Source organism: Penaeus chinensis, chromosome 37 (assembly GCF_019202785.1).
Source record: "Penaeus chinensis breed Huanghai No. 1 chromosome 37, ASM1920278v2, whole genome shotgun sequence".
In the NCBI taxonomy this organism is placed as follows: Eukaryota; Metazoa; Arthropoda; class Malacostraca; order Decapoda; family Penaeidae; genus Penaeus; species Penaeus chinensis.
The window spans coordinates 11353888-11366387 of record NC_061855.1 but is presented as its reverse complement, the minus strand read 5'-3'; the positions used below and the strand labels follow the sequence as shown (position 1 = coordinate 11366387).

At 34.6% G+C, this 12500-nt stretch overlaps 1 protein-coding gene across 1 annotated transcript in view; it reads left to right on the top strand.

The window, feature by feature from the left end:
* The window catches only part of LOC125045631 (short transient receptor potential channel 4-associated protein-like), a 74296-nt gene that overhangs the window by 25602 nt on the left and 36194 nt on the right, over positions 1-12500 (top strand). Inside the window, exons 6-8 of the mRNA XM_047643020.1 lie at positions 2766-2876; positions 3239-3367; positions 5393-5500. Coding sequence (XP_047498976.1) covers positions 2766-2876; positions 3239-3367; positions 5393-5500 — 348 coding nt within the window. The remainder of the gene's footprint in view (positions 1-2765; positions 2877-3238; positions 3368-5392; positions 5501-12500) is intronic.

Genomic DNA, 12500 nt, shown 5'->3' with positions numbered 1-12500 from the left:
TTCCTCTTGCTCAATGGCCCCTATATGGCAAAAATACTTTGCAATTTTAGTTCATTAATTGTATTTACACATAGATGGGGAATAAAAAATGGGGAAAACGCTTTGCTCATATTTTATATTTTTGTGAAATGTCTGTACATAGATGGCTCTGCTAGTGCTTAGCTACAAAGGAGTCAATTAGTAGACCTTGTGACCTTACCTGATTTCACCTTTCCTTGAAATGGCAGGAAAAAACAGTTTTTACTAGTGCTATGAATATCAATGGTGTTATTTTTATTATTAATATTATAATTACTATCACATTATAAATATTAGTACCAGCAAAATAAGATAGTGTAAAATATTTTCTTAAATCAAGGAAAAGGGTAAATGGGAGACAGGCAGTACTCGTTATTGGCTCATTAGTGACCTAGCACAAGTGTAGCCATTTATCTGTAATAACAATTAAACAAGTAAACTCGCAGTGGGCATGGCATGTACCTACATGCCATGCCTGTTGGCACTGGGTTCAGAAATCTCCCTTAGGAATGTAGAGGCCCAGCCTGATATTTGTAAGGGGGCATATTTTTCAGCTTATCTTCAGAAAATGCATTTTGTACTGTGTTGCTTATTTGGTTACTTTGTGTAAGTTCAATCAAGAGCCCCATAACGGCTGTTACTAGATATTTTTCAAGTCTTTCATTGTATGTTTACATAATTCTGTATATTTTAAGGGTAATCTTCCCACCCTCAAAAAAAAAAAAAAAAAAGTATATAAAACATGGAGAAAGGTAAATTAAAGGGGAATATAAAAGTGTTGACTATTTTTCATGATTACTTTTAGAATGAGGATTCATTGTGTGTATTTGAACATTCTAAGCCTTAAGGTGCTGTCACACTAGTGCTTTTTTCAACAAGCAGTTTGTTATATGATCCATAATTCAGAGTTACCCTATTGGCTATTTCCCAATCTGTTGGTCACATAGGGTGAACCGAATCATTGCCCATGTGCTCTATTTCAGCAACAAAATGAATTTACAATGCCCATGTGGCCCTCCTCACAGATTTTTTTGCCATCTGCTGTAGAAATGGATGCTCAATGATTATAAAAAGGACCTATTGAGTTCATTCATGGTTGCTATAGTAGAAGAGTAGCAAGAACTTTGCTGGATAGATATAGGCAAGCTCCTTGAGGAACTAGCAAGACGCCCATGTAAACGATGATGCCATGAATTTCTGTGTAAAAATAGTTTGCACTGAAAAAAGTATAAGGATATACAAAATCTATTTTAAAATCCTGTTGATAAATGTGTATATGATTATTATTATTTGTTTAGCTGAGTATTCCTTTTATATCATTTTTGCTTTGCTGCTTGCCAATTCCGAATGACACATGCTGTCTGCTTCTTGGATACAAAATATTTTATGAAAATAAGGGAGAATAGCCTATGTATATTTAGATTCCGTTTTATATGCTTAAACATTTTTGGCATTGAAAGGTCACTTTCTGCATTACTGCTTCAACTTTCCAATTTTTTCTGCATGTAAAAAATAAATGATGATGATTTACAGTAAACAAAAAATGAGATTGGCTTTTTCTTATGTACTTCCGGAAGAAGTTGAGAGGAAGGCAGTTGTTTACATTTCTTTCCTTTCTGTTTTTTTTCTTCCATCTTTCATCTTAGATTTGAATGATTTTGGAGCTCCATTGTACTTAATTGAACAAGTGTGGTAAAATTGTGCATACAGGATACAGGCAGGAGTGTTAGAAAAGAAACAAGGCAGTGAAGATGTGTAGAGAACCTACAAGAACCTAGGTTGACATTACCTCAATTGCCAGTTAGGAATTTTACAGTGGAGTGAGGTTACCTGCCAGGTGTGGTGTACCTATGTGTATTGGAAAAAGGATAATGTGCATGATTTAGACTTATTTACTAGTTGTAGAAATTAAAAGAACGAGGTTATCTAGGCAGTCATACATTTATTGATGCACCTACTGACTGTTGCATGTAGAAAGAAACACACTTGAATTGTTTATTTGTCTCTCTATTTATTGTGTTTCCATTGTGATTTGACAAATGTTACTCATGCTTTAAATGAAGTCCTTATGTTTAAGACTGTCATAAAAAGTATTTACTAGTTTCTGTTGTTTTTCATATATTTACTGTCCAAAGAATCTCTCACCCTCATTTTATTGAAATAGGTAAAACTTGACAAATTCCGTTTTTCTGACAAAATTTTCTTTGTATTATGCATCATTTTGAAGGTACTGACAGTGACTAGAGCACTAGTGGCTTTTTTTCTATCTGTTTCCTACTTTTTTTTCAACTTGCCAAGAATTAGTGGAAAATTATACCATTCTGGAATTTTTAAAATGGTTATCTTTGAGACCATGTTACAAAATAACTAAATGTGAATATTTAAAAAGAAGTAAATATTGTTTTAGCTACATCTATCTTTTATTTTGAAATAAAAAATGGAACTAATGTACAAAAAAAAAAAAAAAAAAAAAAAAATTGGGATGTGGTCCACCCCACTTTTCATAAATTAATGTCATAGAATTTGTACTTCCCCAAAGGAGGAATAGAAGTGTATGAGTTAGAAAGTCCAGAACTAAACTAAATATGTAATAGGAGTATCAGTGTGAAGTCCTAAAATGTACATGAAAAATTGCCCTTGTGTGATTTAGCTCCTTTATTTCTCCTTTCCTCTTTTCCTTTCCTTTCTTGTTTCAAAATTTCCCTCTTCTTCCTCCTCTATGATTATATTTCCAATGTCTTCCACAGCTGGTCTAGATCGCCTGATAGGTCAGTTGGATGGGGAGTATCTGGCCAATTTCTGTAGCATCCTGGCTGTCACCATCTCAGACCTTGATGTTTATGAAAACAAGTCTCTGTGTAAGTATTTGAGATACATGTTTTTATTATTAATGTTGCATTTGTGTATAGTTCTGTTGTAGCATGTAATTAGTGTGACAGTTGTTTTTACTGTTAATGATACTTTATTTTAGTTAAATGAATTGCTTGCCAGTATCAAGCAAACAAAATGTTACTATTAATAGTTTGTTTTTAATGTAACCAGATTTGATACTTTGAATTATATTATTTGATATGACATCCACTGTAGTATTGTTTTGTGGAGCCATGTATGTTTAAAGACAATTAATAAGCTAAACTCACAGTGGGCATAGCTTTACATGTCATCCATGGCAGCATTGGGTTAAGTTTAATATGATTTTGATATTTGTGCTTTTTTCCAGTGTATGAACAAAGTAAACTCCGCAGTAACATCAAATGTCTCTCCCCATTAAGAGACATAAACCAGGAATTTGTTCTTGGTATCCCAGAATTTCTTCCCAGACTAGTGAACTTTGCCACAAATCTTCCATGTGAGTATAAGAAGAAATCATTTCGATATTTTATATCATTACTTAATTGCACTGTTGCCAATTGAGCTTTGCAAATTTTCACTTGTCCTTATAATATGAATTTGATAGCCATTGAAAATTTAGGTTCTAGCAAAAGATAATAAACATGATCTGATTTTTGTTTACCATTATATGTATATATGTATGTATATATATGTATATATGTATATATGTATATATATGTATATATGTATATATATGTATATATGTATGTATATATATGTATATATGTATGTATTTATATGTATATGTATATGAATATGTGTATATTTGTATATGTGTATGTATATATATGTATATTTGTATATGTATATGTATATATATGTATATATGTATATATAGCTATATATATATTTATATATGTATATATATGTATATATATATATGTATATTTAGGTATATGTATATATATATGTACATATAGGTATATGTATATATATGTATATATATATATATATATATATATATATATATATATGAATAGGTATATATATGTATATATATATAGGAATAGATATATATATGTATATATATATAGGAATAGATATATATATGTATGTATAGGTATATGTATATATATATATTTATATACGTACATATGTATATGTATATATATTTATATACGTACATATGTATATGTATATATATATGTATATATATATATAGGTATAAGTATATATGTATATATATATATATATATAGGTATAAGTATATATGTATATGTATATATATTTATTTATATATATGTATATGTATATGTATATGTATATATGTATATATGTATATATATATATATATATATATATATATATATATATATATATATATATATATCATCTTTTGATATTATCAATTTCTTTTGGTGGAATGTTGTTGCCAATGCTGATAATTATGTTGTAATGCTACTTAATATTTATTTGGGAATAAAACATTTTGTGAGAGTGCTTTAAATGAATAGTAATAACCTTGCAAGATTAAATAGCCAATGAACTGCGAGGAACTGCCAAACATAGCAGCAAGTTGTCAAATGTATTGACCATATGGCTTAAGAAAGTGATTCAGCATTGTTTTGCTCAAGATTGTATATTCTAGTTTTTGCTCAATATTTATTCTTCTTCTAAGGCAGTGGTTCTTAACTCCTGGGCCATGACCCAAAGTTAGATCACTTAGCCATTTCAGTGGCTTGCTAAGGATATGTGCACAATTTTTTCCCCAATATACTTATTCAAAATGTTATCAGAGTATTAATCCCTAAGACATTAACATCTAATGCAAAGCAATCATAGACAGACAATTTATAGTATTTTAGAATTAGAATTTTAAATAAGTTTTTATGAAGGAGTGTGGGTTGCCATAGTCAGTCTGGACAGGATTCTGAGTGGCAGCCAAAGAAAGTTAAGAACCACAGTCCTAAAGCATACACATAAGATATTTGTTAACCCATTGGATCCGGATGCTTTGTTGCTATCACATGGCCCAAGATACGGGTGTTAGGCTTACTTGATCGTCCAGTCTGATAAGTATGCGGGTTGTAGGCCAGGCATAGTCGTGTGCGGTCGTGTATTCCCTTTGCAATATTATATCTCTCTTTTATGCATGAAAAATCCCTGGAGATGGCACACTTCCAGCCATGGTTCATGGAGAGTACATTCTACACTTGTTTATCGATGGAAATAATGCAAAAGCCCTTTACTTGGTTCCAAAAGATTCTAATCACACTTTCCAAGAGTTTTGTGCACTTCTGGTGAGGCTGGCTTTCTGCTGAAATGCTCATAACGGCAAGTTCGCACCACAGCCAGATTTCCCATTAACATTACCCACCCCTCAAGCCAAATTTTTTCATGATGTGATGGTCACAACATCCGGATCGTAGGGATTAATTGTTTAGGTGTCACAATATTCTGATATGGGTAAACCACTCAGTCACACTCTTTTATCTTCACATGCTGAAATCCATTCTTGATGCTGACTCTAAAATTTATACAGATGAACCACGATATGAGGGCATTACCATGGAAGTTGATCACTGGATAAGGTTGATAGAAGACTCAATGTCTGATGTCCTGAATGAACACAATCCTCTTATTGTCACAGGTAAGTTTGTACACTTTTTCTTTTTGTATGATATTTTTCTTTGTATTATACATTTATGCAGTGACAGGTTTGACAAGAGATTAGTTATTGGGCATGCACACATGAAACTGAAGATTAAGTTTTTTTGTAAATATAGAACAAAAAAAGCAAACAAAAAAAGGTTAATGTTGTTATATTGTTGATATGGCAAAAAGATACCTTTGTGTTTGCTGTAATGAGCTTTCTCCTGAAAATTATTGAGGAAGGAAGATTTTATCTGAAAAGGAGATTAAATCTAGGTTGCATGATTTAGATCCAAGAACTTTGTGAAAAATTTTAGAGCCTATAATATTTTTATGCATTATGTAAACATATCAGAGTTGGTCCAGACACCTATTTGATTCTCAGAATGACATAAATAAAGCTGCTTTAGATCTATATATAGCCTTGTTTATGTAATTAGTTTCATATAAAAAAAAATCCCAGTTAGTGATTAGTAGTCCTTAGTGACCATGTCTGATTTCCCCATTCCTTGAATTTGTGGGAAAATAGATAGGATTTGATTTTGACAAACATCATATGTGTAACTTTAGAGTTCAACAATAATGCATGAGCATGAGTCTCAAGTCTTACAAAATAACCAAAGCCACGGGCATGTTTAGATATGGCAGTCAACCATGTGGTCCTGTGCCTGCTCTGAGGGCCTGGTGAAAGTTACCATGTTCTCACTGCCAGCTTAGACCTTGGGGATTGCAAAGATTTTGTTTTTTGTTTTAATTGAAGCCCAGATAATCAAGGAAATACAAAATAGTAATAATGCAGCTGCTTTGTACAAAAAAATATATATGACTGGAAATTATGAAAAAAAAAAAAATCCTCTAAAATGACAAATACCTATAAAACTTGTATTATATAAGCCTGTAAATACTCAGTTTATATTGCTGCATCACGAAAATAAAGTGTGTGGGGGATAGAAACAATGGCAAGTTTGTTTCAAAATATCAGCTCTTTCTAAACTATTATTTCCAATGAAAAAATAAAAATTAAAGGTCACTCGGTAACTACAAATCCATGTTACGCTAACCATTTCTCGTTATCGCTTCAAGCATGTACACACATTTACACATACACGTATACACATTCATGTACACATGTATCCACACTTACATACGTATGTGTATATATGCTCGTTTTTATATACATATGTACATGTATATGTATGCAAGTGTACATGTATATCCTCACATAAATTTATGTATATGTAAGCACTTAGATGGCAGGAAACATTAATACAAGTGGTTTGGGATAAGGAATAACTTCATTTACGTGTAGATCATGTTGATGAGGTTAGCATCCATGGAGTTACCTTTTATGTTTTTGTTGTAACTCGGGAACCAATCAAGATTTCTTCATGTAACCAAAGACCTTTGAAAGAGATATGAATATAGTTTTACTAGTAATGAGATTATTAATTTTAACCCTTTACAGAAGGGATACGTGTACAAGTGTCATAACGTACTAGTTGGTCTGTTGGGTACGGCAACACGCCAAAGCACATGGAACGGGAAGTTCCACTACTAGTGATGGACTCCCGTGCCCAGTATCTGGTTGTTGCCAGAAATCACTAGAATTTATGACACTCAGGGATTACTGATACCTGTCAGTGTCTGGTTAATTAAAGGAAAGATTTAGAAAATGTTTTTGGCTTTCCTTCCTCAAACAGAAAATTTAGACTTCTGTACAGATTTTATCAGATCTGAATCATGTTCATATCATTGTAAAGCTAATGAATTAGTGCAAAAATGTGTGCAGTGGATATTTTACCTTTGCTCCTCCCCCCCCTTTTATATATATAAATATATATATTTATAGATATCTATATCTATCTATATATATATATATATATATATATATATATATATATATATATATATATATATATTAGTTTTTGTGAATTTTTGAAAATCAATTGTTGCACTTGGCTTCTCCTGCTCAGAAGTGGCCCAAAATATAGGGGTTAGGCTAATATGATGTGTGTGTGGCTTGTAGGCTAGGGGCACATGAACACTCATATGTGGAGACAAGATTCTTGCCTTTGCAATGTTATTTTCTATTTTTGCATGTCTTTTTATCTTTTTGGCCAGTTTCCAATGTCTGTATTTGTCATTTGATTTGCTTTGTCCAGATGGTAATAGACTTTTCTTGGTACCATCTCCATATTATATATTTTACATAATATTCAGTTTTCTGAAATACAACATGCACTGCTAGTAATGGTGGGCAACAATAGAATACTGTGTGGAAATATTGTCTTCCCTGGAGACAGTACTCTTCCAGTCATGACTAAAGGACAGTATATTCCATTCTTGTATGTCAATGAAAATAATGAAAGGCATCCAAGAACTTTGCATTTATGGTGAGTCAACCCTGTTACGCTGGCTGTTAGCCGAAATTCTCATAACGGGAAGTCCCCATCACCTAACCCTCAGCCAAATTTTTCCATTAACTCAAAGGCCATGGGTAGATGTTGTGTTCACTGAGGTTTTTTGTGAAATGTCTCTGCACATAGGTTGCTTTGCAAGTGCTTAGCCACAGAGGAGTCAATTAGTAGACCTTGTGATCTCACCTGATTTCACCTTTCCTTAACCCCTTCCTGATGGGTCACGCTGTGAGGCGTCAAAAGAAACCGCTCGATCTGTGGCGTGTGGCTGTACGCTGCAGCGCCGGTGATTCGGCTTGATGTACCAAACTCCTGCCCTCCAAAGCGTAGAGTTTTTTTTTTTTTTTTAGTTTTCTTCACCCGTCATCAAGGGGTTAGGTTTCCCAGAAAAACACTTTTTACTAGTGCTGTCAATATCAATGTTGTTATTTTTATTATAGACTTTTTGTTTATTATAGTGTTATTAACATTGCTAGCAGCAATATTAGATACCAGAAAATATTTTCGAAAATCAAGAAAAATGGTAAAACAGGTAGTACTTGTAGTTAGCTCACTGGTGACTTAGAACTTGTGAAGCCAACGATGTGTAAAAACAATTAATAAATTAAACTCACAGTGGGCATGGTATGCATGTAATGCCATCCCTGGTGGCTTGGGGGTAAGGCATGTTCACATCACCAAAAGTGTTAGTGAAGTCATACAATAGTCATACTTCATGCCACTCTTATGTAACATCTTAGTACCAGGTGTGGAGGACACTTGTAATGTTGTATAGCCTCCTGATGCAAAAAAAGATATGATTTTTCAAGTTTCACCAAATAAATTTTTTGTTGCAGGCAATTGATGAAGAGCTGAAATTTTGCACAATAGAAAATCTCATTGTCGTGTATCAAATAGAGTAAGTTACAGAGATTGAAAAAGTCGTCACAGATACTACTCATGTATGAAAGGAAATGGAGATTGCTATGAATGGATGAGTAAAGCATATCTATATTTTTTATCCTATGAAACAGTAAAATGTGTATGAAGAAGTATTATAAAGTATTTGTATATAAAAATACAAAATGTTCTACAGAATAATAGTATGGTGTGTGGAGGGGAATGTATGATGAGGAAAAGATACATTGTGAAATATGCCATACAGTACCAGAATTATTACTCCACACTTACATTTCATTCACAAGAACATAGAAACAGGAAACCATGACTGCAGGACTTATTATACATTGTGAAATAAGCCATAATTGTGGCAAAAAGAATTTTAAGGGTTACGAAAGAGGCTCTTTATGATATGTTCTATAAAACAACTGTGATCTCTTGACAGAAGCTCAAAGACTGACAAAAACATAGACATACCCGTCCCTCATGGACGGGTATGTCTGATGCCATCGTGGAAAATTTTGGCTCAGCAACGGGTACGGCTATACTCTTCATGCTTTGGTCTTTCCCCTGCAGCTGAAGACATGCTAGGTGACACTCCCTTATGCAGGTGGGGGTGGTGTGGCTTTTGCTGGAAAATGAAGGGGAAGAGGAAGAGATCCAGAATCTTGTGCAAGATGTGCAGGCTCTCCATGTGCCCTTCTTGCTTTGGGGAGTACCATGTAGCTCATAGTGCTCCCTAAGCATGTGAATTAGTTTATGACTGCATATAATTGTATATATTATTTATTTTTAGCTAAGTAAAAAAAAAGAAAGAAAAAAAACCTTTTTGTTTTGTGTTGTAATATAGTGTTTATACTACAGTATAGGCTCAAGTCAAATAAGTCCTTCATAAAACATATGATATGACCAAAGTAACATGAACATGTAGTAATAAACAGTTGCAACTGCTTCCAAAGCCAGCTGACACTGCTCTAGGTGGGCTGGCTGTCAATATTCCCTGGAATGAGTGCTATACAGTGAATTCTCGCTATGACAGTGTAGGGTGAAATATTGTATTTTGAGTTTTCCCATATTCAGTTTGAAAAGTTAAGCTAGAAAAAAAATAAAGAATAGATGGTTCTCATTAGGCATCCATCCTACTAATGAGGGGGAATTCCCCTGATGATAATGGTAAAATAATATAACCTTTTTTCTACATCACTTCAGTACTAAAGAAGTAAATCTGCATAATGTATTATACAATAAAATAAAAAAAAAAATCAACAAAAATCTAAGAAAACTGAACTGCACGTCAGATTTCTTTTGTTTGTTATGATTTTCACTGAATACATACACACACACACACACACACACACACACACACACACACACACACACACACACACACACACACACACACACACACACACACACACACACACTGTAAAAGGTATATAGAGGCCTTTAAACAGTGGTTTGCATGGGTAGTCATAGATGTTTATAATGGTTGGACTCTTTATTACGGAAGAGTACAACAGTGATGGGAACACACAGGATGAGTCTTAGGGTAAGCGCTGAGTGTGGGGTTGTGTGGTCCTGCCCTCCAGCCCTGAGAGGCCAGAGGCTAGACCTGGTCATGCTGGTTGCTGAGGCATGACTGAGGGATCAGACGATGTCAGATATATTCATCATCGAAGTCCTTGCTGAGGCACTGGTTCTTTACTGGACTTCGAGCCATGACTTGCTGGTCATTTTGTTCTCGCGTGCGCTGTCCCTGTTGTATCTTCATGGCTGCACGTTCTTGTCGTCCTCTTCGTCCTGGTCTTTGGTAAATTCGTCTGTCTTCGATGTCCTCACATCCTCGAAGGTCTTCCGGTTATGTCCTTCCCACAGCATCCTAAAGTGACCGTTTCTACAGAAGGGTCCTCCTTGCTGTCATATTGGATATCAGTAAATCAGATTATACACGTAAAGGCCAAAATAGTAAGAGAAAAAGAAAGACAGCAAAGAGGGGCTGTTAAGCGCCACTAGCAGATTACTTATATTTATTTGCAGTTTTTGATTTTTCTTTTTTAGTTATTTTCCTTTTTTTTTTTGTATGTGTGTGTGTTTTACTTTCACCAAGTTAAAGAAGAAAATAGGAGAGGGAGATGTCATTAGCGATCCGCAAGGACCTGGCTTGAACTACCAACCGTCTGATAGAATTGAGAGTTGATAAGGGAAATGACAATGGCAATCCACAAGGATTTACTTGAACCAGTTGTCATCACCCAGAGAAGAAGAAATGTATGTAAAATAAGAAATTATACATCATGTACTAGTTACTCGTCACGACTGACAAAATTGAAAGTAAAAGGGATACATCATATATATTTATGCCTGCAACTACACCTGCAACAAACCCTATTAATGAAAAGGTTTCATTGTCTTTTGTTCTGTGTGGATGAGTGAGTGAGTGTATGTGTGCGCATGTGTGAGCAACAGGGAGCAAGAATGAGAATTAAATTTGGAGTGACCTCACACAGAATGAAAAGTATGACAAAAATGAAGATTAATGTTCAATTTTATTATAATGCAATAAATAGCGATAAAATTAATACAAAATTATCGATCACTAATGAATGATGACGTGAAAAATATTTGCAAGCTTTCTCGCAAGCAGATCTTCTGGGGGTCAGCAAATCTCCCAAGGTAGCCATGTCTAGCTGACATGTCAGACTCCATTGACGGGGTTCTATACCCAAAAATACCGTATTATACAAAGTGAATGAGCCAGGAAATTTTAAAATTAGCCCACTTTTCTGCGAATCTATGATAGGCGTTCGTGACATGCTCTACAGGTATCCATCATGAATCACACGATTGCTTAGGATTTACCCAAAACTTGCTAGCAACTTGTAGAGGGTGAGAAGGGTGTGATTAACTCAATGGCGACAGGTCACGGCTATCGCCGTCATAACAATACGCCTGATTTGAGGCGTGCGGCTGTCCGCAGCGGCGCCGCGCCAAAACGCCCCGAGGCAATGATTCGGCTTGATGTACCGAATTCACGTGCTGAGAGTCGGCGCGCTGCCGCCGTTCGCCAGAGCGTAGAGTTTTTTTTAATTTTCTATACCCGACGCCATTGGGTTAATAAGTGAATAACGATTCTAGCTAAAACCCTAGTCCTACGTTCTTTAACGGACATACTTCAGGTCACCTGACTCAAAAGTTGTCTATCGTACGAATAACTTCTGTTATACCTGTACCTACTTTCGTTACATTTTAGCGTAGAACTATTAGGCGATTCATGCAACCCCAGGCATCCCTGTGCATTATATGGGGAAGATTCTAAAGCTATACTCAACTAATAAATTTATATAAAACTTGTGTTACAAGCTCAACCCTAGCACCAATAGAGTGTTGTCCCCATTAAGGAATGTAACGATGCTATGCGTATTCATATAGTACAAACAATTACAACAAGCTGTCTCTCAAGCCATTTCACATGTCGACCGACCAGAAGAAAGAGAAAGCGAGGTCAGGTCAGGTTGGCATGGGAAACGCGCGAAGAGAATAGAAATAAATGAAATGATATTTGAATTGATTGGTCATGTTATGTGATATTTGTTCCAGGTTGCAATAACTTCATTGACTACTGTTAGTTCCAAATTCTCTACCAGGTTGAAGTGCCGGATTTTTCATATATATATATATATATGTGTGTGTGTGTAAAGGTAC